Source organism: Epargyreus clarus, unplaced genomic scaffold, assembly GCF_041222505.1.
Source record: "Epargyreus clarus isolate Ecla_fem2 unplaced genomic scaffold, WU_Ecla_fem_2.2 ptg000004l, whole genome shotgun sequence".
In the NCBI taxonomy this organism is placed as follows: Eukaryota; Metazoa; Arthropoda; class Insecta; order Lepidoptera; family Hesperiidae; genus Epargyreus; species Epargyreus clarus.
In genome coordinates, this window is record NW_027332212.1 from 13713288 (window position 1) to 13741055 (window position 27768).

Sequence of the window (27768 nt, forward strand, 5' to 3'; positions counted from 1 at the left end):
AACATGGTCATCCGAGGTCTTTATGACCAGTAGGTATATGATAACCGAATAATAAGAACGAAAAAAATTAATTCTTGCTAAATTTAGATTAGTCGTAATAAAAAACGGGCTCATTTTGTTGCCTAATTAATTTCCATTGGAATCTAACGTTTTAGTTACAGTCATGAAGATAAAAAAATGTAGTTCAAATGTTTACGATAGGTGCTTAATTTTCATTCCAGAACCCTATATTATACTTTTTTAGATAAAAATTAACAGATTAGGTTAGGTTACCCTCTATAACGTATTTTGCATAAAATATAAATAAAATCAGTTTAACTTTTAGCAACATTACCTAACTCTGACAATAAATATAATACTGGTTGCTTAAATAGACATCAAAAACATTTACCTAATTAACAACAATTTACCTAATTACATTTTAATTAAATACATATTTTACACTTAAGTGGATAGTATACAATTGAAAACAGCCTTTCATTTGCGCAGCTTTTACTCACAATGAATGAACGGTAAACAATTACGTATCACAGAATTATAAATATCCGCTGTTAAAGTGTGTCATGTAAAGTTTTGGCGAACACTAGTTTCCGTAATTACGTGATAGTTCATAATCATTTGCCTAGAGATGATACGTGTGGATAAATTCAACTAATTGCATGATTAGTGCGATTTATACCACTCTACATGAAGGAGAAAAATATATAATCATACCTGTGTCTTTTCCATTTGTCATTAAAACGTGAACATAGTGCGCAAAATTCTTGAATGAAGTTTCGGGATTAGTATTCGTCGAAATAATTTTTCATAGCCTGTTAAGCTTTTCGTAGACGGCCTTGTTGAAAAGCTGCGTCGGAGCCGGTAGTGGCGTGTAGTGGCCGACGTCGCTGGCGCCGATCCAATTGAGAGCGAGCAGAAATCTGCGAGATGGTTAATGCTATCCGGTGATGCGGTCGCGTAGGTGCGTAGTATCAATTGTATTGTGAGCGTCGTTTGTTATCACTGTGCTCTCCGCCGCGGGGACGCTAGCACGCGGGCAGCCGAGCGCCGTGACGTGCGCGCGCGCATCCGACACGAACGCGACCAAACAAACACGAACGCATCCGAACGAACGTAAACCGCTAAATCAGCTTTTTCTAACCGTGCTTTATTTATGAGTTATCTATCGACCTATGTAGGAATCGAACCGTAATGCTAGTGAAGTGTAAGCTCGCGTAGTGTTTACTTGGCTGAAACCGAATTCTATTAATAAGTCGCGCTGCTATGAGGTGAAATGGAACGTAATTCAAACGCGAAAGATTGCCATGTTTGCACAGGGATTTTCATACGAATGTTGTAAAATAAGTAATTAGCTGTCGACACCGTAAACATTAGTGAAGGTATTTGTCTAGATACGGAGCGAGAAGTGATAAGTGTGTGCCAAGGTGTAGATTTATGGATGTTTTAAGCATGGTTCGCGGAAGATACTCTACTTCTGACATGTGAGTTACTTATTATTCGTAATTACTGAATCGATTTACATGTTCATTCACTAGAAACATTCTATGTGTAATCCCCCTTGCACCAATTTCAATATCTGGTCTCTATCCTAAGTTACGCATTCACGTAAATGTTTGAGATCTGGAACAATACGTACTACGTTACTTATTTTAAGCTATTCATATAAATCCGTTCTATATTAAGTTAACGCGCGCAAAAGAAGTTAAAAAATCTTAAGGGTAGCCAAGTATTTAGGATCGAGCGACGTTGAGGCTGATAACGATGTCCATAAGATCATAAGGGCTTGCCATTTGCATTAACTATATATAAAGTAAACTGGTACTTAGTCAAAAAGACAGACAATCATAATTACAGTCAATTCTCAATGTTTTGAATATATAAAGTGATGACAAAATATTTTTAAAGTGACCAACTGACACACCGTGCACGCCTACTCTTGCCTTTACATGTCTACGAGTATGTTCTACATGGCGTGTTTACTCACCTCAGGTGTTGACAGGTGGGCCTTGCCATTCGTTTGAAACTGTCATACGATTCACATTTAAATGACCATAAAAAATAAACTGTGTCATTGCACCATTATAACCTTTGTTGTCGTGTTGTTAAAGTGTGTGTTTAGTAGAGGGAAGTTTTTAATAGATAAATTTTAAAGTTAAATCTCGCTGTTTTTGCTCGTTGAAAATACTTCTGCCAAACTGCCGACAAACGTTTCTTTTTTACCCGACTGCCAAGGAAGGGTTATGTTTTTCGCGCGTATCTTGTATGTTTGTCTTTCTTTATTTGATCCGATCTAACAAACGGGTGGATGAATTTCAACAGTTAAGGTGTCATTATATTTGTTTCAATGACCCGAGTGTCCTTAGATAGGTGTTAGTAAAAAAAAAATCAAAATGGCGGATTTTTGGCGCGAAATAGTAACACTTTTAAAAAAAAAAGTTAACCGAACCTATCGAGTAGGGTATCAAATGGAAGGAAATTAAACGGAGATTATAAAAATATATTTGTATATATATAAAACAGTAAGGTGACTGACTGATTGACTAACTAAATGACTTTTTCATTTTTCAGAAATCAACGTACAGCCTAAACCAAGGACCTTACAGTTCTGAAATTTTGCACACAGGTTCTCTATATAGCTTGAATAAGTACTAAGAAAGGCCTTTTCGAAATTCTATCCTTAAGAGGGTAAAAAAGGGGAAAACAGTTTTTTTTAAATCCTTTAATTTTGAAGCAACTACTATAAAATTTTGTATTTGGCTTTCTGGATAGGAACAAAGACGCACTTATTTATCCCCCTCTGAAAAATCAACCCCGTAGAGGGTAAAATAAGGGTTAAAAGTTCATTTGAACAATCGTCGATTTTGAAGCAAACACTATGACATTTTGTATCAGGCTTGTTGGATAAAAATAATGAAATACTACCTCTAACGATGTAAAATAATGACCGAAACTTTGATTTACTGAAGTTATATATTTTATAGATCGTAAATGGTGAATTTTTTCGCGAAATAGTAACACGTTTTAAAAAGTTAACCAAATCTATCGAGTAGGGTGTCAAAATAAAGGAAATTAAGAGGAGATTACACATACATTATATAATATATCTTATATATAAAATTCTCGTGTTAGTTACCGTACTCCTCCGAAAAGGCTTCACCGATTTTCAACAAATTTTATATACATATTCAGTAGATCTGAGAATCGGCCACTATCTATTTTTTTTTACACCTAAGTGATAAGGGTTGTTCGTCCTTAACATTGTTTTATTTATATGGCAACACAACGTTTGCCGGGTCAGCTAGTACATATATACTCGTATATACACATCGAGATGACTGTCTGACCAAATGAGTGAGTTGCTGTGCCAGAGATCAACGCAAAGGGAAACCGCTGAACTTAAGCGTGCTGGAATTTGACACATAGGTTCTTTATATAGCGTAAATGAACACTACGAGGATAAAATAGGATAATATTGTTTGAACATCTTTTGTTTTTGAAGCAGACACCTACTATGAAACTTTGTATTTGGCGTTCTGGATAAAAATAATGAAATGCCTATTTCACTGCGTTTGGAAATTCTACTTCAGCCTTTTTGGTGCAGTCGGGTTTTTGATTTTTTAAATTAATTACTTGTACTATCTATTTATTTACTTAATATTGGTATAATGTTTAAAATAATATACAACCCATTTTCCTTGAGAAGGTATGCCCAGCCAAAGGATTTATTTTCAAGACCAGAATAATTTCCGTCCTTCCTCTCCATCTCTCTATGTGCCAACAAGAGATGTGAAAAGATTGGAGAGTATGACGTTACACTTCTACGAAATAGTAATTTATTTACATACCTAGACCGAGGAGCTAGACCGAAGAGAGTTACTTTCATAAATTGTTTGTTCTACTTCCAATATAACTCTTTGTCTTGTATATTGAGTATTACTAAGTTTGTGGATAATGTAGTGCTAAGGGTATTGTAAGTCATACTCGTATGAGGCATTCAATGTTGTTTTCAAAGTAGCGACGCATCTGTGAATAACAGGTAGGTAGAGGTATTTAGGGAAATTTGTGACAACTGGACATCATAGCTTTCCTGCAAACTTCTTACTTATATTAAATTACGTATTCAAATAGATTTATTACTTTTAGAGATTTTTACTACATCTAATACGAATATGTTTGCGAACTATTCAAAACCTAGTTAGGAAAAAAATAAATCATTAGTAGGTAAAAAAACGTGAAATCTGTGTTAATAGCCTATAGTCTTTTGTCATATTATATGTATTATTCTATAACATGAAACACACAGACAGTACAGTCTTCTCTCAATTGGTGCGCATGCGTCACTCCAGTCACGAGTCGTCGAACCACCGACGATCAGTCATTTGTATTGAAGCTTGGTCGTCGTTAGCACCAAGGTCGATCATATGTCGTTGGAGCGGAAATTATTCGCACCATCTAAGTAGGTATATATAACATTAACGAGGTACGATTAATCGTGTCGTTTTCACTAAATGAGAGTGGGTATCCATTGGAGTACGCCGCTTCTTCTCCATAACGGAACGTCTTCCGAAGTGGTGTAGGTATACTGAACAAAAAGGGTTCTGTAAAGAATCTACTTGGAATGAAATATTTTGATTTTGAATTTAAAAATGAGGTGCTTTTGGGTTTCTTCGCTTTCCTCAGTGCAAATGCCTATCCTAATATGTTATGTTTCATATTACAGGAATTTTCCTCAAATTCCCTGTAAAAATAAATTCTAAATTGATTATGAACACTGGATCGCTTGATCCTTTTCCGTAATTCCGGTCTTTTGATATTATTTATTATAATTATATTTCTATTGTTTACTACAATACTACGAAGAATAGGATGAAAGAATAGGAATAGAATATCTATTGAAATAAACGTGGATGTCTTGTCCAATTTTGTTAAGTAGTTTTTAAAATTACGACCATAACGGATAGAGACAAGCAAATTCACAATTGGAGGCACTGGATAAGGATCAGGACAGCTCAGACATGGAATTTATTTAGAAACTACAGACCATGTAACTCTCAATATCATTAATAAGTATAGATATGTCTCGTATTAATAAGTATAGATTCGTCATCGCCAAGGTCGCGTGGCCGATGGTGGTTGGGCCTTCTTGCGTTGCGGTCGCGGGTGTCTGGTGTCCGGTGTCTGCCCACACGATTGCCCGCTTCACAACAGATTATGTTACCCGACACTGTTGTTGTGTGTCATAATTATATTAATCACGAGCAGAAGCTATCAAGAAAACAAACTTTTTGTGATGTGATATATGAGTAAGCATTATGTAAGTTGTAAAATTAGCATTCAGTATATCTACGCACGAAAAAGTTAGTTTGGACGATACCAAAATTAACCCCAAAAGAAGAGTCAGATTTAATATGAGGATTTTAGGAATATAGCAAAAATGTAAAATCTATTAAGAATTCATACACAATAACAGAAAGTTATGTATTAAATGAATAAACGAAGTCCTCGTAATCTCTTATTAACGATCTAATAAACTCTTAATACCCAGCACATGAGTAAGGACCAATGTCTATTTATAATTTAACTCATCGTTTTATCAATTAGCTACTAATAAGAACGGTAATCTAAGTAGAGGTCAGGAATTTGCAGATGTGAAGAATCATCTTGCTAACAATACACTCTCATTACATATTTTGGTCTCGGCTACCTAGTCGTCGATTTAATACAACTCGGATTAAAAATATTATATTTGAAAAAAAAGAAAACATGAAACGGAAACCAATCCACGAAAATATGAAAAGTGAACAATATCTTCTCATATAAATTTTATAGGTGTTGGCTTTGAAAAATGCTGCTAGTCAGTAAACATCATCTTCCATCAGCCCATCTCATACATACATACATAACATTTATAGCTTAGCTTATCGGTCATCTGAGCAGTCTGCGCGTAATGCCTCTGCACCAGCGGGCATCCGGCAATTTCCACTGCCATCGCAGCTAATATACTGTGAGTCATGTTAGTCTGCGATGTTCGAACCACGCGCACGGGTTGGCTTGTTTTGTTTTGTTTTTGAGGTCAATAGTAGGTATTGCTCTCTTTATGGATGGTGTGAGTATAGATCTAAGCGTCTGATTTAGTCGTGTGTAATGCTAGTCAAGTTTTAAATGTTAAACCGTAAGATAGGTACAATGTTCTACCAGTTTCCAATAAAGTATAATTGCCATCTATGCATTCACTCAGTTTATTAGTAAGTTTATTATTAGTTTATTAGTAGTTAACAAACTGGATAAATGTAATGAAACTACTTAAGTAGTAAAAAATGAATAGTATAAAAATATACACAAAAATAATGGAAAGTGCATGGTACAATTAACTACAATATCAAAAATACTCGTAAATTTGGTTTTTAAACTATTGAAATAGGTTTCCACAAAATAGGTACATACTTGTCACGTGCATGGGGTATGGTCGCTGTGTTCTCTTTAATATTTACAAACAAGTTGTCCGCGCCAACCAATTAAAACTAATAATCTTAATTACGAATGCATTCAGTTGTAAGTTACATAACGACGCGTGGTTTTTGTTTACAAATAATTGTAACTTCAAGGTCGTGTGGCATATCCTCAGTTTTTGTAAACGAAGTAATAGTTTTGATACGGTAGAGTTGGTAGAGATAGATTATGGAGAACTAGATGTGCCTGGGGGGTTACTACCATCTCTTAAAACAATATTATGTTAATCATACATTGAAATTTCCTTAAAACAGGTCGTGGTACGAAACAAAATAATGTTGATGCAATATTAAAATAAAATTTTCCTGAACTATGACGGATTTTAAAAGATAGTGATTCATAGTGTCAAATGAGGTAGGTATTTCATAGTGTCAAATGACGCTAATAGGCTTTATGCTATATATACATATTTAATGTATAGTCAGAGATAGTCTGATAAAACATAATTTGCCCAAAGGGCTGATTTCACTCAGGAGTACAGACCCACGACGCATTCGTAAAAAGTTTGAAAGCATTCGCTGGCGTAGCTGAGTACGTATGTACTACGTAGATGCGTATAGTTTTATTGCATTACATTTGTATTAATGTAGAAACATTTTTTTGTTTAAACGTAAGTATTTATTGCTGATATTTATAAAGTAAGTATCAAGTGCATAAATAAACAAACAGATTTTATTGTTTAGTCGCAAAGTTATTTTAAAGGTGTGTTTTATCAATTTCATCGTTCTTATTAGTGATCGAAGATTTCATCATTATTTAAATGTAATATTGAATAAGTACGAGTATTTTATTACGATTTAAAGTTCGTAGCGACAAGATAAACAGTACGAGTAATTCATCAATATTTACTCGCCCCGCCATTAGTTTTATTTTTATTTTTGTCCGAACCTTGATCGAATCCCCATACGAGTACGTCTGCTCTCTTTAAACCGACGCATTTCTGTTTGGCAACGGGTCTCGGCGATAAAACTGGTATTTCCGCCATTAAACTAAATTATATCAACACGTTTTGCTAAAACAATGTGTTTGTATTGCGAGTGACGGTAACAGTTTCACGTTATTATGAAAAAATAGCCATGAAGAGATGTAAATTTAGGCATTCGTTAGTTCATCGTCAATCCATTAATCTTCCATTGCTGGGCATGGGTCTCCTCTTAGAGCAAGAGTAGTTTTAGACCATAGTACACCGCGCTGACCAAGTGCGATTCGGTAGACTTCATACACCCTTGAGAACTTTATACAAGGTATACAAATATGTATTGAATTAAAAATGATGAATGATTGCAGTCTAAAAAAGTTTTCTAAGGTTTTTTATTGTAATTCAGAAGTCGTTTCAGCTCATCACCATCTAATATAATCAATTAATCAGTGTGGCATGTTATGGAATACTGAGCATTAGCAAGCGTAACCATAAATTTATGGATATTCCAGTGAAATATAACCAAATACAAGGTACTTAATAAAAGGAAAAATAGCGTAAACATAATAATGAAATATATTTGAACGGTGGATTATGTACACTTTAGCTTTAGGTACATAGCAACAATAGCAAAAGTGCGAACAGGACGCGCCACTTGCCCTCAATTTTTACGTCACGCGTTCCAAGCGCACTTGATGCTCGTTGGATTAATGTCTCTACGGACCTCTACATTATACCTGTTGAATGTTGCTGTATATATTATCATTATTTGTAACCTACTGGTACTGGTTTTCTGGTACTTTCTTTCATTCTAATTTAAAGATATTTTGGTATCTATAATAATAAAGAAAGCCACGTAAGTTTTCACATACGTGTGTAATTTGTACAGCTTCAATAATAACGGAGCACAAGCTATAATTAATGAAGAAATTCGTATGAGGACCAAGGTCACCAACATAGCACTGAAGGCTATCAAGTTGAAGTGGCAAGTGGCTGGTCATATGTCGGAGACCGATGAGACCGAGTTTCGAAAAGCCAAGTTTTTATTTGTACGTCTAGTGATGCAGGAATATAATCTGGAGAAAACAAAAAAAATCTAATTTAAATAAAGTTGGAACACCGCGTATCGCCATATTAACTGCGATTGTTTAGGATTGCGCTGGATCGTGAGAGGGCCGATAGTGTGTACCATTCATTGTTTCTCAAAAATATTTGTCTGGAGGTAACCAGAACGTGAGAGTACCTAGATGGCATGTATGGTATGGAACGTAAGGATCTCGTGAATTCATTCAGTTAGATGGCGGTGTAAACGCTCTTGTTAGTTGTAACTAGGTCAGTGGCTATCCCCCTGTTAAGTGACTGTCAACTGCATTCAAAGACTTTGTCACATCTAATCTAGAGTTTAGCAACAAAATGTTAAAGACAGAGATTGTCGACAAAGGTTTCTTGAATCTCTTTTGTATAGATTGCTTGTCCTTTAAGAATACATGTGATCTCTTGCTCACTAAAAGTTGTTTACAGGTACTATTAAAAAAGTAAAGTTTTCTTTGTCCTTACTATTATGAATCTTCAAAGTCAGTAGTCAAGTTTAATGAACAGGTAAAATATTCAACAACACGAAGTATTCCATCATCGCCGAAACGTAACGTTTCCGATTGTGTTGGAGGCGATAATTTGACTACATCGCCGGTGCCGTGCGTCGCGCAGGATCCGATGACCATATCTGCCTGCAGCGTATGTGACGCGCATTCGACCATCGGCTGTATTGTTTGCTCTACTGCCGTTCGCAGTGTTGCTTGGATTTAACGCTGGTTAATGACTAATGAAGTTGCCCTCCACCGCCTGTTATTCATAGTCAATATATTATTTATCCAATATTTGCCTATTATTTTCTGCCTATTACATATTGTCAAAATCTTTGGCTGGCAAGATTTGGGTTGATTGAGTATCTATTAATAACAGGCGTTGTGCTGTAGGTTAAGGATTCGAATAATAGGCATCTCATTCGGAGAGGAAATTCATGCTTTGTAGTGGCACAGAAATAGGTTGATGATGTTATATTACTAGTGACTAGTATTTATTTAGGTATGGATCGCGATTTTTTGGAACCTTATTTTTTATTCTGATGAAGATTTTTTATGGATTCAACTGAATTTACACATTTTGGCTAAAGTATTTTTCAATTTTACATTTAGTATAATATTTTAACGCCCTGAAATGATTACTGCATCACCGTCATAAGTTTTCAAGATAATGTTGCATCTATTAATTTTGTTTCATATGTGCGGCGGTCCCAACAATGGTTGTGGCATCCATTGTTTCGCGTATGAATAAATTAGCGTCGCCGAATGGATAATTAGCTGGTCGACGGGCATACGGATCTGATGTAACGGTTATAATGGCCTGAGGATGGAGTGATGAGCTGATAGTCACCAGGAACTCTCTCGTTATTACCAATTGTTTTAGAAATTAAAATTATCTGGATTAATCTGATTTATGCTGTAGTCAGGCGAGTTGTTTTTAGCATCACTGGTCATAAGTTTTTTTTGTTATAAATTGAAATTGCAAACGGGCAAAAATCCACCGATAAAACATGGTTCCGCCTCCCATGAACAACTCCAACCAAACGTAAATATGAATAATGATCCTATTCAAACTTTATGTAAGATTAAAATGCAGTAGCGTTACTACATGCAATTATGTCCAAATGGAAGGACCTGCTATATCACCAGAATCATATCCCGAAGGTTTCTACGAACTTTTCGTGCTGTTGATCCTTAGGAGTGAAGAAAACAAAAAAGTAATACTGACAATTTCACTTGTATGTTAACAAAATAAATAATTTAATGGAAAACATTTAATGTGGTATATAATAAGATCTTTTATCAAAATGCAAATCTAGCGTAGATAGTACATACATGCTGTAAACTGCAACAGAGTTGTAAGGATAAAATGACAAGGGGTGTTATGTTACAACTACTCATATGTGTACTTTATCATTGTTAAGTACATATTGGTATATGTTGTTTATTAGGTTATTTGTCAGAGTAACTTTAGAGAATATCAAATTCAAGAAAACATGTCTATAGGCATACAACAGTTATAGACAAAACTCCTTCAAGAATCCACTGTTCTCAATTTAATGATTGTAGCCCCGATAGGTTTAACATGCAAGATGTTTTATTACCTTCAACCTGTGGTTTACTTAGTCATAAAAGGAACCTATTGTTAAAATTATACACTTCTATCTTCGTTAGTCTAGGTACTGCGATGTGAATCAGTCAGTCAGTCAGGACAACTCATATAAGTGTACATTGTAAAAGGGATATACGAATGTTTCCAGGTCGGCGATGGGCGTGGGCTACGCGGGCATGGGGCTGCAGCACTCGCGCTCGGCGGTCCTGCACGCGCAGGTGCCGCCGCACTACCGGCCGGTGGTGCCGCCGCACGCGCTGCTCGCCAGCGCCTCGAGCGGCAACGTACCACACGCTGCGGTATGTTGGTCTTGTTATCTATACGTTACAGACCAGGAGCTCAGGCTTCTCCATGCTCATTGAAGGCTAAGGAAACTCCTTCTCGTAATGGAATCAGCGCTTCTGTAGTAGATTCCATAGAAGAGAATCTCCAATGGACTCTAACGCAATCGGAGCCTATCATAATAATCTTCAATGAACTCTTACATGACTCTTACTACTAAATCTTCGCAGCATAGCATAGCGAGATGATGTTCAAAGTTGTTATCAGAACTCCAGTAGGTTTTGTAAAAGGACAAACATGCATACTTTCGAATCTTGATCTTGCAAGAGCAAAGGAAGGCGAATTGATAGTGCATTTATAGGACGCATCATAAAAGTATCTGTTATTGTTTATAACGTAAATATGATTATAACTCCATATCGTATATTCTCAATTATCAACTCAAGACCGGTTATACAAGTCCACAAGAATCTTTATAAATTGACCAGTACTCCAATCTGGCATCAAAATTTGACACAAATTCATCGTTAAATTTCAGGGTCCCCGCGTTCACTTCAAGCTACAGCCGCAGCAGATGATCACCGAGAAGAAGAAGTCGCCGCCGTCGTCGCTCACGAACGGCAACGGGAAGAGCGTCCGGCCGCAGTCGTTCACGCCGGGCCTCAAGCGCTCCAAGTCGCTGACGTCGGCGGACGCGCTCGCCTGCGGGATGGCCGCGCTCGGCCTGGCCGCCGACGCCGGGGACCTGGGCAACTTCCCTCCAGAGATCCAGGAGTGCATCGATAAGGCTCTCGAAGGTATCTTTCATATGATTGGATGATGGTAGCATGTCATTTCTGACTTTAATAGGCAATTGGTATATTTCGCAATGAGATCCAAAGAGTAGGTACAGAAGACTCTCGTATAAAGAGAACTTTATGGGAGCATAAAGACCTTCATTCAATTCCGTATCGTGAGAATACCTATTCAATCATAACAGATACGAGCTTCTTTGAAATTCAAACTTTGCTTCTTACAACTGCGGTATGCAGCATAGATATTCATAACCACAATACTATTAGCATAGTGTTAGGTATATGTGCATAAATGGTAGAGCAATTGCTCAGATAATTAATATTAATGAGTGGATAAGATTTCTACAACGTTTAAATTCCTGTTTTCCTTCATTTTACTAATAATCGAAATACCAATTGTTTCTGTTATAAGTCCTACTTAAACACATTTGTAATTTGTATTCCAAAATAAACGGTGAGAATAGATTTGATGATAATTTGTTTGAAGAATCTGCGTGTGCGCTGACGTTTTTATTCGGAAGTACGCATTTTGGGCACAAGGTCAACCTGGACAAGTGTAATTATCTTATTTTTGGAACCACGTCGCGGTGCAGGCACTTTCTGCGTTCCATTTCGAGGGACGTAAAACCGAGAGTTACAAAGTTACAAAATAACAAACTTAGTCTATTAGTCTCGAATGCTCGAGACTCTCAACTTTGATACTATAGGACAAAAATATTGAAAATTTCCGTTTGGCCGAATTTGTCTTGTTACTAATGTTGTTGGTAAGAAATGTTAAATTGTTAAGTATTGTATTGTTTTCTGTTTGCATTTAAAAAGCATTATCGTTCTTTCGTTGTAAAATGTCAGTGCAGCATTATGTTTCACGTCCCAACGATTTCGATCCAAATGTAAAATTGTTCATCATTTAGGAAGGTATCCTCGCCCTTTGAGTACAAAAATGTCAATGGTTTGTTTACCCTGGCACGGTGCCAATGCAGTTGCTGTTGTCTTGGTTTATTTTTTTCCATTCTCCAGGGTATTGCTTCATTTATTATAAATTCGTTTTATCACTATTTTAGTCCTTAGAAAACTCGTCTCTGTGATCTACTTCTCGTGCGTCTTCTGATCTAAAATGTGTATTTCGAAAGTAGTAGAAACCTCTGTGATTTGACATTACCACCACACCTATTTCTGATTAATAAACAGTGGTGATAAGCACTGCTGTGTTTTGATTTGAAGGGTGTGGTAAGAGAGATATAAATTTCCGAGATATTCCGGCTATCGGTGCTTTAGTGGCTATTGTTATCTGGGGTTAATTATATAGGTATCCAAGGCGGCAGTAGCCACTTACCATCACGTGGACTGTATGCTCGCCTGCTACTTATATAAAAAACGATTACAGTAATTCCTCTTTTGTTCCTTTATTACTTCATATAAAACTGCCAGATACGGGTGGTAGAACCTTTTGGGGTTCGACTACGACGGCACAACCGTTACAGCTATATCTGCCTCCTAACAGCAATGTTAAGCGTTGCTGTGTTCTGGTTTGAAGGGTGTGATAAGGGAGACATATATTTCCGAGACATTCCAGCTTAGACCTCAGGGGTAGCGGCGCATCTGTGGCCGACCTGAGGCAGGAATATCCTATCTGGGGTTGATTACATGTCCATGGGCGGCAGTAGCCACTTATCACCAGGTGGACTGCTCGTCTGCTACCAATATTATAAGAAAAAAAAAGATAAAAACACCTTTTAAACTAGCTTTAAATCGACCATGTCCAGATCCGAACGAGGTATGCGCCCGTACGCTAATGGACGCGGTGGGTCACCTGGTGTCGCGCGCGGTGGAGTCGCCGCGGTACGCGCTGCCGGCGGCGCGCCGTTGCATCGCCGTGGTGGAGCGCGAGCAGACAGAGACCTTCCTCGAGTCGCTGCTCAACACGTGCCAGCAGTGGTACCACGACAGGGACAAGGTGGGTGGCGGGTGACATGGTGGGGGAGGAAGAGATAGGAGGAGGAAAAGTTTATTATGTAATGTGTAGTAGTGTTTCGAAAATCAATATTTCCCAATCGTCCTTCATATTTGTAACGATTAAAAGGACACATCCGCAGTTGCTTGGCACGCTAGTCTTTCCCAACCGTTCTTTGTTTCTAACTTTTGTAACTTGGAATGTGCAGTTGCTGGGCACGCTGGTGGGCGGCGGGCGGCCGCGGCTGATGGCGTTCCTGTCGTTCCTGCTGGAGATGTACTGCCAGCTGCGGCGGCGCGCCATCCAGCGGCGCGGCGCCAGCGCGCAGCCCGGACACGTGCTGCTCACGCTCATCTGCAAGTGCTGCGAGGACTGCATCCGGCAGCCGGTGCCCTCGGCTAGCGATGTTAGTGTCACCGACCCCCTGGCGATATTTTCACCGCAGATCGATACTTTTTGTGGAATATGTCACGAATACAGTCATGTTGATACACAAAATTCACTGCAAGTAGTCATTCTGCGGCGTGTGTTGATTGTAGTAAATTATTTTTTTAGTTAGAACATTTTCCAAAACTCTCCTAAAGAAGTCAGTTAAATATCCATTTTAGAATCCTCTAAATATGTTATCATTTGATACCAATGCTTAAACTCCGTCATAAATTATATGGATAGTTAAAATTATCTGAAATGCGTCGCTCCTTCTTCTTTTATACCTGTCATCTATCTACACAAATACAATTTTAAGTACACCCTCCCAGGTCCTTTAGTAGAGGAGGGTCTGTCAAATACAAAAAAGGTTGCATTTGATACAATAGTCAATGTCCCCTGATTCCAGACGGAGAACCTGTTCTTCGTGCTCACATACATCGGTCGGGACCTGGAGACGCAGCTGCCGGGCGACCTGGAGCGGCTGCTGACGGCGGTGCGCGACGCGTTCATCAACACGGCGGCCGCGCCCTCCATCCGCCGCACGCTGCTGCAGCTCATCGAGCTGCACGCCTCGCGCTGGCAGCTGCCCGGCTGCGCGGTGCTCTACTACTACCCCTCCTCCAAGTAGAGGGGGTGGGGGTAACCCCCACGCCGCTAGGTGGTGCCCTTCCAGAAGAGCGAGGTAATCTTCTTCTCTCGGTAGTTGTGTTGATTCGTATTGCCCTTCCTCGAAGTAGCATCAGGTAATGTCTGGGTACTACCAGGTAATCATTTGTCGGTATTGCCCATTTCCAAGTATTTATTTCTCTTCTTCGAAGTAACTCTTGTATAACATTTCCAAGTACTTATTTCTCTTCTGCGAGTGGTGGAATTACTTCACCAAGAGTTACTCTTGGTAGTGCGAAGTAAATCCACCACTCGCTTCTACCACAATGTTATTAATGTTTTGCATACCATTGCAGATCGATTTGGTATTTTAAGATTTTCGAGAATTCTGATCATTATAAATAGATTGTAACGCTACTTCTATTAAAATACGTAATAATTTTAAGTTCTTAAGCTTTTATATTTTGACTCATTTCACTTATTCCGTTTTAGTTTTTTTAAATGACGCGAGGAAGGGTAAAACTCTGTTATCGTTAAGCAGTCTTTAGGTTAGAATATTTAGATAGAAATAAAGAACATTAATTTGAAAAATTGTAACTGCTGCACAAAGTTTTTTAATTAACAACATCTCTATATAAATATGCTATTGTTAGCGATATATGAAAAAAAAAATGTATTATTCGACCGTTTATCTATTTTAATGTTTTTCAAAAAGTTGACGCATTTGTAGTGTTTGGTTTCATTTGTTTTTTTTTTCAATTGTGATCTTCATAGTGTTTCGTTAGTTCGTATATCAAAGGTCGATGCAACTTTGTACCGTATTGTAGGCATTAGGCTGTAATAAGCTCGTCCTATCGTGCCTTATAAGGACCCTAGCAACATGGTACTTCTAGTATTGGCGATCGATGTAAATGGCGCAGTTAAATGTTTTTCTGAAGCTAGATGCAGCGATCAAACGCTACACCCTGTACAGTTTGAGTGCCGGTTGCCGCTATTTTTGATCCTTCGATGCAGCAACTAAACGTGAATACGCTATCCTGCAATAACGCAGATACTAAAATTTGCGTTGTCAATACTGCGACAGAGCTGTCTAAAAAATGTGATGCAGCATCGATGCTATCGCCAAAATGCGAATTGCCGATGCTAAAAGTATCACATTTGCTAGAGCCGTAAGTTGCGCGTTTTCACAACTTTCGATCGTCGTTTAAGTTTTTACGAAATTGCAGCGCAATTCAAAAACTTTTGGGCAACACGACCGCGGAAGTGTGAAAACGGTTATGTAAAATAAATAATAAATAATTACTACTTAGCGTTAGGTGGTTAGTAATCTTAATGAGCGAGATATGCCTTGAAAGTATTAAAAGAGTACGTGTATTATAAGTAGTTGACAAACTAACGGTGTACATTACTGTACGTTCATCGCATAGTACTTCGTGCATTGTACCCTTTGTCGCTTCTAATCCTAGGTAGCCGTCCTGTAGGCGTTGCGGTGCGTTCGCACAGACATCCGACAGTAACGGATCTGTCATTGATGTATTTCTGATCCGATTCGTCTTATAATACGATTCGTGGTAAATACAAACGGTCGAAAGGAACTTAATTATGGTGTTATACCGTTAAGTCCCGATTGTTTCGTTATTCATCGGACAGATTCTTATTTTTTCGACCGAATTCGTTTCTGTCGGATGGATTCGTAATTCTGAATTATAAGAGTTTATGAATCACTAAATATATAAAATTACGTATCATGGTGTGAATGCACCGTACATGTATCGCTTTCTTCGTGAACCTTTGCTTTGTTTGGTAGTGTAGGAAGAACGTAGGTCTTACGTGGTAATCGTTGAATAAGTACATCATGGAGAATATTATTACGCGGCTAATAAAAATGTAACTGAATTACGATAATTATTATAAAATCTAATAACCTAGTTGCATAATGGCTGCTTTGATATAATATAAATGTAAGGTATATGCATACATTATCATGATGTTTGACTGAAGTCGTATGAGCATGTTCACGTTGTGCTTGTGATATTATAAATGTAAGTTTCGTAATTCTGAACGTCTCTACTGTCCTAACCAAAGACTGTATCCACTTGGAGATTTCATATAAATTATTAACAAACAAAAAAATATTAATCGTTTGATACATGTTGTTGAAGCTGGACCAAATCGCCTTGTGTTGTGTCGCTCCGCGCTTTACCGGAGTAGTGTGTGTGCGGAGTAGTACACGCGGCCCACTGTTGGCCATGCTAGTAGTGGTCCTTATAAGGCCTGGCTATATTGTTGTCAGTAGGGTGAAATATTCCAATAGAGAATATCTTACAATTGTTAAAAGTTTTGAGGGTCTTGAGGAGAGAACTCCTGTCCTTAATGAAACTTCAGTGACCACTAACCGTCTACTTCTTGACTTAATAGTCTCTCACATTAACATAGCTGGCCTAAAAGAGTTTGATAATAATATTTGACCTTTCATAGTGGTAACAGTGGACCAGCGTGTACTAGATCCTATATGACTTATGTTTCAGCCTGAGATGTAATTCGTCAGTGAATAATTAAGTTCATTTTAGTTTTAGATTTGTGTGATCAATGTATCAAATATAAAGCTAATAAATAATATTTAAGCGTTAGTTAACATTATTTTGGAGAATATTAAAAAGACCATCAACGTTTTGTTTATGCATTAATAGCAATTTAAGGTTATGGTACGTTTGTAGAAAAAATAAAAATACAAAAAAAATGGTGCTAACAAGATATTGGTGTATTGTATATTCCTTTACCGACGGGGGATGCCGTATTCACCCCGTCGCTGTATTTCTGTACCTATTCAAAAGCAATAAAGGTTAAAATTTATATATAATAATATCTATTGTTTTATTTAAACTAACCCTTACCTCATAACAGAATAGTACATTACAATACGAGGACGAAAGTCAGAAAAACATTTTTCGTCCGCGTGTTGTATAAAATTTTATATTACGGGGTCGGAAATGGGGGTTTTGCGCACGCGAATAAAATAAAATAATTCTAAAAAAATAGACATGCACAACGTAAGATGTAATACGTAATCAACACTTTATTTTTGCAAAGGAAAGTCTTTCGCAAGTCGCAGCTCCTTTTGGACACTCGATGCAGCAACTAAGCGCGATGCAGCACATTGTATTGCATGATTGCAGTCACATAAATGCTTGTCGTCGCTCCCGCAACAGAAGAAGCAAGTCGCTATAATGCGATTCAACGTAGACAGATTGCCATAAAAATGCTAAACAAATGTATTTCAAAATTTAAGCAAATATTGAAATTTCGATTGAGTAGTATAATTATATTTTTTAAAATTAAAAAATAAAATAAAGCCACAAAGCAATAAAAAGCTGGTGACTTACCATGAAGTTATCAAATAGGGTACAGGATATAATGTGTGTTGCCTTTTCTGCAAAGAACTTGTTCAAAATTCACTTTCATCGTTTATCAAGCGCGGCAAAAAAGTATACCCTCAACAATCACAGAATTCTATACTTATTTTTTTATATCTGTCGACATTTCTACAATATGTAGTTTACGAAGCATAAAGCACATGAACTCTGCATATGAAGTACATAATAAAAACATAAATAAATACAATAACATTTTTTTAAGTAGCTGTTCGATACTTCATTGAACTAAACTACACTAAACGTCACTAATGACACTTATACATCGGTGATCGACTTACGCTAACTTCATTTCAATAGAGACGTCAGACGACCGAACCGGTAAATAAAATCGATACTATGTATATTCCGAGTATCGATAAGAAACTTTTTGTTATAACTATTCGACATATAAAAATCAATGACAGAAATGAATAAATGTTTAATTTAAAAAATAAGCTATATTATAAAGTTTTTTTGGAACGAAGTTCCTTTTCGCGCATTGCGAAACGCTAGACGCTAGACGGAAAAAATTAAGACCAAAAGTTGTAACGACACTTTTTGCTATAGTTGTAAGCCGTCGTACGGCGTGCGCGTGTTTCTTTGTCTGTCTCTCTCTCTCTCTCTCTCTCATAGAAAGCAAGCCAGTTATTTTCGTTTCGTCTTTCTATTTCACATTGAACAGTGTGGTGTCGCGACGATTATTTTTTTATGATATAATCGAAATTACTCAATCTTAAACGAACGTCAAGTAACAAATATTAAGAGCTTATGACGTTTATTATTTTTTTTTAAATGATTTGCAACTTACCAGCATAATAAAAAGTAATATGAACTTAGAAAATTAATTATTTTTATTAGTGCACTTATTGATCAAACATAATATCAATAAAATAATTCTTGTACATATTATAATATGTTTGACGATATTATACGTTCATAATCATTTTTAAAAGTTAACAGTTTCATAGTTAAAAGACTCAATGAATATATTTAATGTAACTTTATTAAGTTACAAGCATAGGTTACTATACTCTTTGGTTACAAATTTTGAAAGTGTATAGAAGTTCGGAACCGTAAAATGTACCTTTACATTAATAAAATCGATTACATGTATCGATACATTTACGCCTAAGTCACATCAACTTTATTATTCGTGGAGCGGCCCTAGTGTAGCGTATCGCGTTTGATTTGACAGCATGCGGACGTGCCTCGCCCTCGCTTACTTTTGTTAGCACAGCACTTCCATTCTGCGGTAGTTTTGTTATGAGGTGGTCTCGTAGTGTAATGTGACCTGTTGATGAATAAAAATCGCGTTCAGTGTTGTTGTCTGTGATAAAAATGACCTGATCCAGTCGGAATATGTGCTTGGTGTTTATCGAGTGTTAGTGTAAAATGGGTTTGATCACTTCGAGGGAGCCGACAATGCTGGACGGGCCGTCAACCAAGAGTCACCATGTCCGACAGCCGTCGACTAGGAACCGCACGAAGCCGCCCATGCCCGACAGGGATGAGCTGGAGAGTAGATTCATCAAAGTACTGGTAAGTGGATTATCGTGAATTACCGGCATTTTTTGTTTACAAACATAACTAGTGTTTACGTCTTTTCGTACATTCTTCGGCAATATCGATGTTCGGAATTTTAAAGTTTTGTTGCAATCGTAACTGAATTGCTATATAACCGACTTATAATCGCTTTGGTCGCGAAATCCAATATCCTTGGAGTTCGATTCCGTTGTGAACTGCCTTTTGAATCATTTATCTCTCGTAAACGTAATGTGAACTCATGTGCCATACTTAAATGCGAATTAAACTTATTTGTACTCAATATAAAATGTATTAAGCAATTCATAACAGAGCATAAGTAGGTACACTTATCCTTATAGGATACTAAAATACTACTTTCATATTGGATTTTAATATAAACTGGAAATTGTTCTTTGTTTTCTGACAAATAGCAATTTATATATACATATATAATAATATAAATTGCTTTATATATAATATGTGCCTATCATAAGAAAAATAATTATTAGGAGATAAATCACATATTGTTAATTATGATAATTTTATTATTCCATAATAATATGTATTATGTGTTCATATAACAAAATAAAGTTGAGATAAAAAGATATTAAATGAATGGTTAATAATGCTTAAATACCAACCATTCTTATCTAATTTTTTATAACTTAAAGTTGATCATAGTCACTAAGGAAAAATGTTCATTAACACATTAATTTACATTACTTAAATATGTGCTAATAATAAAAAATATACATTTTCCATTTAAATGTTTGTTACATTTCTGTAAGTATTTATATAGAATTAGCTTTTATGGAAGCACAGTTTGTATATTAAAAATAAAAACAAATAGTAAGTTCTCATCCAAATTTAAATATTCATGTCATGAATGGTACACATCTCTGGCATGCAATCGCAAAAAAAGAAATACATACATACATACATACTGCTAATTAATAATTATGATCCTAAAGCAATCAAAAAACAAAGTGGTCAAACTCTTTGTGGTTTATCCCTGGAAGCACCACTGCCACATCTATTTCTGCCAAATAACAGCAGCATTAAGGTCTAATGTTTGACATTTTAAAGTTGTAAGTGAGACATACTTATCTGAGGCATTCCAGATTAATCCTCAGGGGAAACTTTACTACATCTATATATAAAAAAGATCTTGTTAAAATTTCCTGCTCAATTAGTACATGTTTCTTTTAATATGTCTTATTAAAGTTATCTTTCTATACTATATTATGATTTGCATAGTATATGTATGTCCATTTCCTGCACATTCCGATCCTGTTTGGCAAATGACCAAGTTCCTGGGAATGCTGTTATCACTTGAACTGTTCTATATAAATCATTCCCCCACTGACAACGCAGTAAGTTGTTCACTACCAAATGCCTCACTTCCTGTTTTTATCTATTTGTCATGCTTACTGAGTGCTGTCTATCTGTATCTATTAAGATACAAGAATAAGAATGTATAAAGAAATATAAATAATTGTTGATATAGAGTGTGCATTTACAAAATTACTGCTATAGTTACTACGTAATATTAAAAGGTATTATATTATATCAAATATACAACTGCTTTAATACTTCTGGTTTTTTTTAAGTCTAATGAGTATGTCTTCATGTATGTATGGTGATAGATAAAACAATTTGAAAATTGCTTTTGATGGGATATTAAGACATCCAAGAATATTCTTTACGTGAAAATAATGTGTGTGCATGTTGTTGAAACATGGGATTAAATGGGTCACTCTGTATACAAGAGACTTCCTTCCTGCAACTTTATTCTTATATGATAAATTCAGTATTTATAATACCATAATGACAAAGCTTATAGGACAAACATATGGCATGTAGCACAGCATGAAATGATGTATGATAAATAAAAGTTAATGGCCATGTAGCAAAGCTCATCAATAGCTACCAAACAAAAAAAGAACTAATGAATGATTATATAAATAAAAAACCCTATATAAAATAAAAATAAACTTATGTTACTCCCTAAATGTAGATGATTCTAACAACACCATAAGATAAAATCCTTCAAGTCATTTAGGCTATAGGACATACTTACATACAATCATACATCTCCTCATAAAAAAATACTGCAGTCAAATAAAAATAACTTTGGTTAACAAATAAAGCTATAAAATCTACTGTGACGGTTTTGTCATAGTATATTTATAAATAGTCATAAAAATGTATAATTATCAGGGATGTCTTTAATAGTCATTCCTTGAATGAGTAATATTTCTCGTTAAATGACAAATAAGAAGTGATTTATAGTTTTTTCGCAATAAAACATGAATGACATTCATTGCTTATGAAATAGATAATAATATGAATGCTTTATCAAGGTTACAATGTGCAATTCTTATCTGTGACTTGAAAACATTGTAAATATTGTATAGGAAAATTAATTCTGTAAGACTAATGGTACTTACATTGTCTTGCAAACTATCTACTAATTGTAATCTACAATCACAGAAGTTGTACAAACAAGATTTGAACATTAGTGACACCTATAGAACTCAAAAGTATTTTTAGAGATGAAGCAAAAAGACATACATATTCGAAAAATTCACTGATTGAAATTGAATTTGAATTATAATTTAATTTGCATAAATATAGTTGTATTATAGGATAGTTACGCAGTACCTACATCTATAGTTATGTTAAAAAACTTTTTTGTACTCAAAACCTTCCAAAGTTTCATAAACAGGAAACAGACAGGCATTCATGATTTTTTTATACATACATATGTATGTGATAATATTTTGTGTAACAACTAGTATTACAAAATCTACATATCACCAATTAAAGCTATTTTGTAACATTAACCTTATCACTGGGTCAATCTTGTTACAATCATGAGTTTGGTATTCAAATTAATATTGATAACCCATCTCATACTAAGAGGGGACTCGGCCATGGGAATGAAATGGGATCATCATATTAAAGACTAACACAAATGTTTTAATGATTAAGTACTTACCAACATACACTTATGGTATTAATAAAAGAATTAAGTTTTCTTAAAAATTAATGTCCAAAATAGACATACATTGGGTCAAGTTTTAAATTCATGTAAAAAATGTTCAAAGAAAAATTTCGGTTGTAACAACAATACACCGTTATTTTGAGACACATGCTTAAAACATTTGCCTTTTAAATCAACAATTATAAAACCAAATTGAAATAATATAACCACTTATCATATACCATTATATACCTAACTATTTAAATAAGGAAGTATATTATAATAATTGTTATAAGTTGTAACAAATAAATTAACTTTTTACATACTTAAAAATAATGTTTAATATATTTTTTTTTACCGCATCTCAGGTGGTAATTACAGTAACACCTTGATGGAAATGCTTGTGCAATTAATTACGAGGCGGTAAGTAAAGTTATATGCACACTGCCATTAATGACAGGAAAAATGTCATTACACCAAGGCCTTTGGGTACTAATAAGTAAATTACAGTGAGTCGTTGTCTGTGCGTCATTGTCCATTTCTGACCATTTGGTATGAATAGGGTCAGTTGGGGGCCTTGACTCTAATAAGTAGTTATCATGATTAGGACCACTTGAGATGTTTTTTATAAATGGTTCAACTACTGTTAACAGTGTTATCTATGATTTTTAAGTGAATATAATTTCAAAAGGCTTTGGGTTTTGGAGAGTATGTTATGTCATCGGTTGCGGAGATTATCATTAGCTAATTCTAATTTGTTTAAACTTGTCGGAGGATTTATAAACGGCTGAAAAGGATACTAAGGTTGACACTATTTAAGCCACCACTAGACATACTCCTTTTATCAGCGATCGACGATTTAGCTGCTTTTTGTAGCTAGATTCAGCGATCAAAGTTTATATGCCGCACACGTTTAAGCGTCGAAAGCACAAAACTCGGTGCAGTATGAATACAGTCGCTGAAACGGGCTTTTTTGCTACCGCGACCGCATCAAGTCGCCAAAACGTAACGCAGCATCGATTCTATGTTTAAAATGTATAAAAGTACCATAATATAATATGTACTAGGGCCATTCGGTGCTGGTACCATGCATGTGTTCATAACCAAATTAGTAATAAAGATAATATTAAAGAAACAGAGCACATAGATAGAAAAATAACAAATAACCTGATTAATCTCTTAATATCAACGATAAAATTCCCAAAATAATGGAAGCAATAAAATGTATGCAATCCCATTTTCAGATTAGACATACCACATTAACTCAAAGTGATGTTCACAATTTCTACTGGTTTAAAGAAATCGTGAACGTGCACCGCATAAGTGGCATACATTCCCGAGTGGCATTCATATTAGATTCCGTGTAATTCCTGCGATATTCCGACACGGGTATACATCTCTGCATAGGTAGGTATGTTTATGTGCGAGTGCACGGGTATTCTATTAATCTATGCACGGGTGGGGTTGGTTGGGGTGACTATGTTTTTGGGTAGACTGAGAATTTTGACTACTTTTTCAGTTTTATATGTGACATATCTTTTATTGTGAGTAACACTTTTGTATAGATCTATATTGCGATAAGAAACCCGGCTTATAGTAATAATTATATTATCTTTTGAGGACGTTTTTGTTAAAAAGCAAATAGGAGTTATGCAAATTAATAAAGAGTTGCTTTCGTGATGTAAAACAATTTTATCCAATATGTAGTTTATTTTTAGTCTTCGACGATGTTCTATATATCATTTATAGATATACACATGAACCCCCATTTTGTATTTTTCATCAGTTTATTTGGACTTATCTCAAAAACATACTTTTTAGTTTTTACGGTTATTATACATAGAGTTTCTAAATAAATGCGAATATTACCTCCCTTATAAGCAAGCGTAACTCATACTTCATGAATTCGTCATTAATGTGAATAAAATGCAGATAATTTCAATGGTTTCACAGTGTGGTCACAGTCGGACACCGGTCGCGACGGCATTCCTTGTCACCTCGCGAATCCCGCGGTTCCCGCTAGCCGGCTCACAGAGCCATATGAGCTTCATGTCTTAATCCTATAAGGATTAACATAACTACTTATTCACATGTATGTATCTTGGAAAACCGTAACGTGTTCTTAAACAGATTAATTTGATTAAGAACTGAAACTAAGTTCTTGATGCTGACCACAGATGCGTTGCAATTGTATGGTTTTGATTATTATTAGTTTAGGTATTTATTCTCTTTATTATACAGCAGTCACGTGTAACATGAATTTGTGGGTAATTTTCTTAAAAAACAAAAATTTTCTTAACGGTGTGTGAAGTCGACCAATCCGCTATTGGCCAGGGCGGTGGACTGTGGGCTAAACCCTTCTCACCCTGAAGAAAAACTTGTGCCATATTTGTAATTTCTAATAGGCACATAGCTTTGACGTACCTTGGATTTAAACATCGAATCCCTAAATCGAGAGATCCACTTTCAAATACCAGTCTATCACTACTGGAGATATGAAATGATCGCAAATTTTCATATTAAGCTTCGTGGTGAGGTTGGAGTTTTAACTTTATGATAGTAATTAGTACGTTAGTAGAAAAGTTTTACTGCCGGGCGCGGTTGCCGTTTCATCAACATTTCCATTACTCTGCTGTAAATCTATTACAATATGACGCATATCTACTAAACACGCAGGTACTATCCTTTATGCCGTCATTATAAAACCCAGCCCCGGTAAATGAGCGGCGCGCGCTGTAATCACTTTATTACGCACCGCTGTGACAGGTTGATGACATGACGATTTGATCGTATTATATCGACTGCATGTGTGTTCGTTGGAATTATTGCATGTGATGTGCCTTCAATTAATTTGTTTTTGTGAGTTTAGTGCTGGTCGTGCTCAAATTTAGGGATTGCCTTGGTTATCTTATGCCCACTAAACTAACGACAAAGTTCAAATTAAAAAAATATTGCGTATAAAAATTTCTAATTTCAAATTTTCGTAGACAAGAATTGGTCAGGGAAGAAAGGGAATCAGTTACATAGTAAAATATTTTTTTCATATTTGTAAAGAAATCATCGACATACTTACCATAATGAATTTCATTTTCCCCAAAGAAAAGTTTTTTTTTTATATAAATTCATACTGTAGACATTTATGCATATTTATGCTATTTTATTTATTTATTATTTATGAACCTTACATTGATAAGCTAATGATAGAGTAACGGTGCTACAGCATACTCTGCCAGACAACCTATCGGTGGTCAAAAAGCAACGGTTTTGGTGTATAACAGCATAGATAATAAACATTTATTTCTAACTCTAATATCTTAAGATACATTTTCAATATTGTTTTGTTACCTCTGTTGCGTGATTACGCACAAACACTTATTATTTTATTTCTTGTTGTCTCGTGTAATGCAATAAAATTGCAAGTGCACAAGAACGCGGCACGCATCACCCGCGGATAGCTGATTCGCTCCGACACCGCGACAAATCGTTTGCGAGACAATGTTCCGTGCCGTTTGTTCGGTGCACGGATCCGATGTGCAGTTCCTGGAAATGGAGATACTGTGGAGGTGGAAGAAAGTTGGTTATATTTAAAAGGAAGCGATAATGATCTTTGCACGATTTTTACTTGAAGTATTTTGGCTTTGTTTGTAGCTCTGGGAAGTCGCGTATGATCGGCTTTAGATAGGTGTACGTAACTTTGTAACATTTCACTTGACTTCATCAATTGTAATAGAATTCTGTCTACAAGAATTCTAGAAGTTTATCAAAGAGGCGATCACACCACTGAAAACTGTTAAAACGCCCTATATATGTATGTATCAAACACATCCTTTAAACACCATTATAAACGCTTAAAGGCTTTCTACACTCACAGCCCCACACTAGGACTCCTTGTATCGTGGGTGCCATGGATACACACAAAGACAAATACACAAACACGCAGACCCAGAAACAGAAATCTAAATTCATCATTTAGACATCTGTCTGGCCGGGGATGGAACCCGGGACCCTCGGCGCGTCAGACCGGCATGGTAACCGCTCCGCCATGCGGGTCGTCAAATTATGCCGTTCGGATAAAGCACAAAGTGTTTTACATCTACTTTACTCTATAAAAAGCAAGAACAAAGAAAATACGTTGATATCACGTAAATTTAAATTTGCCTAAATGTTTAAAAGGCAAGAAAATCCCTTCTTGGATCAACTATGTAAGGGTACACCATCAATCAAGCAAGCGCAATGCGTTTATTACGTAGAACCAGTAGTATCGATGCATTCACACCTGGAACAACAAACTGCTATACTGAATGTTGACGCAAACTCGTTGCAACATGACAGATCGATTGGATCTGTAGCCACTAGACAATGCTCAGGGCTGGGTTTTTATACAACTGAAGAGGTTTTTACAAATTAATTATCACTTGCTTTGACCGTGATGGAATATGTCAAATTTAGCCTGATAGTTTTGCAAAAATGTTGTCAAAAATGTGCGAAACCTATCCATTCGCTCTTGGAAAATTTGGCAGCCTATGGCTGTAAACTTACTCTGAGAGGAGGCTTATGCCCATCATTGAGAAAACTGGGTAGCTGGTGAAGTTGATAGCTCGATGTAAGCATAATTGCTGGTATAGTGATTTGATAGCTTAATGTAAACAAGGGACTTTTCTTACGAATCAATACAAATTTGATTCGACTCCGTAGTCCAACCTACTCCTGAGAGTAGCTGATGAATTTCAGTTACCAAGTAAATTTTAATTAAAACTGCTCATGAGATTCACACACTCGTTACCTCTAACAATTAAGTATGATCACTTCATATAAGTAGTCAATTAAGATAGTCATCTTGCCACATTCTTCGAACTAGACCACAGCGACATTCGCAAGTTTTTATACAGCACAACGCAGTGGTCTACCACTTTCATTTGGTTGGTCCCAGTCATGTTATATGGTGTTAACGCATCGAGGCTGGAGATATCATCGCATTCCGGTTTGTATGCACAAGTTAACCATGGATACGTACATTGTAACTTGTTGTCATCCGTAGCAGTCGACGGCACTAGATCGATGGGGCTACAGACGAACTCAGGGTTGTTGCAATTGTATTGTAAAGATCGATATGGGTGATTTGATATCAAAAGTTTTAGGAGTTCGACCTAAATTCATTA

General features: G+C 36.1%; 2 protein-coding genes across 7 annotated transcripts in view; both read left to right on the top strand.

Moving 5' to 3' along the window:
* Positions 1 to 17549, top strand: part of LOC140757616 (MIF4G domain-containing protein A) — a 42591-nt gene extending 25042 nt beyond the window's left edge. For 4 of the 5 annotated variants that reach the window (XM_073093454.1, XM_073093455.1, XM_073093457.1 and 1 more), the window contains 5 exons: positions 10773 to 10923; positions 11445 to 11703; positions 13464 to 13654; positions 13860 to 14057; positions 14487 to 17549. In XM_073093454.1, coding sequence (XP_072949555.1) covers positions 10773 to 10923; positions 11445 to 11703; positions 13464 to 13654; positions 13860 to 14057; positions 14487 to 14708 — 1021 coding nt within the window. In that variant the 3' untranslated portion in view covers positions 14709 to 17549. Of the gene's footprint in view, positions 1 to 993; positions 1482 to 10772; positions 10924 to 11444; positions 11704 to 13463; positions 13655 to 13859; positions 14058 to 14486 lie in introns of those variants that run through there. The other variant, XM_073093458.1, reaches the window with a different exon arrangement.
* Positions 17550 to 19262: 1713 nt separating this feature from the next.
* Frl (formin-like protein) overlaps positions 19263 to 27768 on the top strand; it is a 92551-nt gene continuing 84045 nt past the window's right edge. For both annotated transcript variants that reach the window (XR_012104002.1, XM_073093460.1), the window contains exon 1: positions 19263 to 19638. Coding sequence is in view for 1 of the 2 variants with exons in the window: in XM_073093460.1 (XP_072949561.1) it covers positions 19492 to 19638 (147 nt within the window). In the remaining variant the exon portion in view is untranslated. The remainder of the gene's footprint in view (positions 19639 to 27768) is intronic.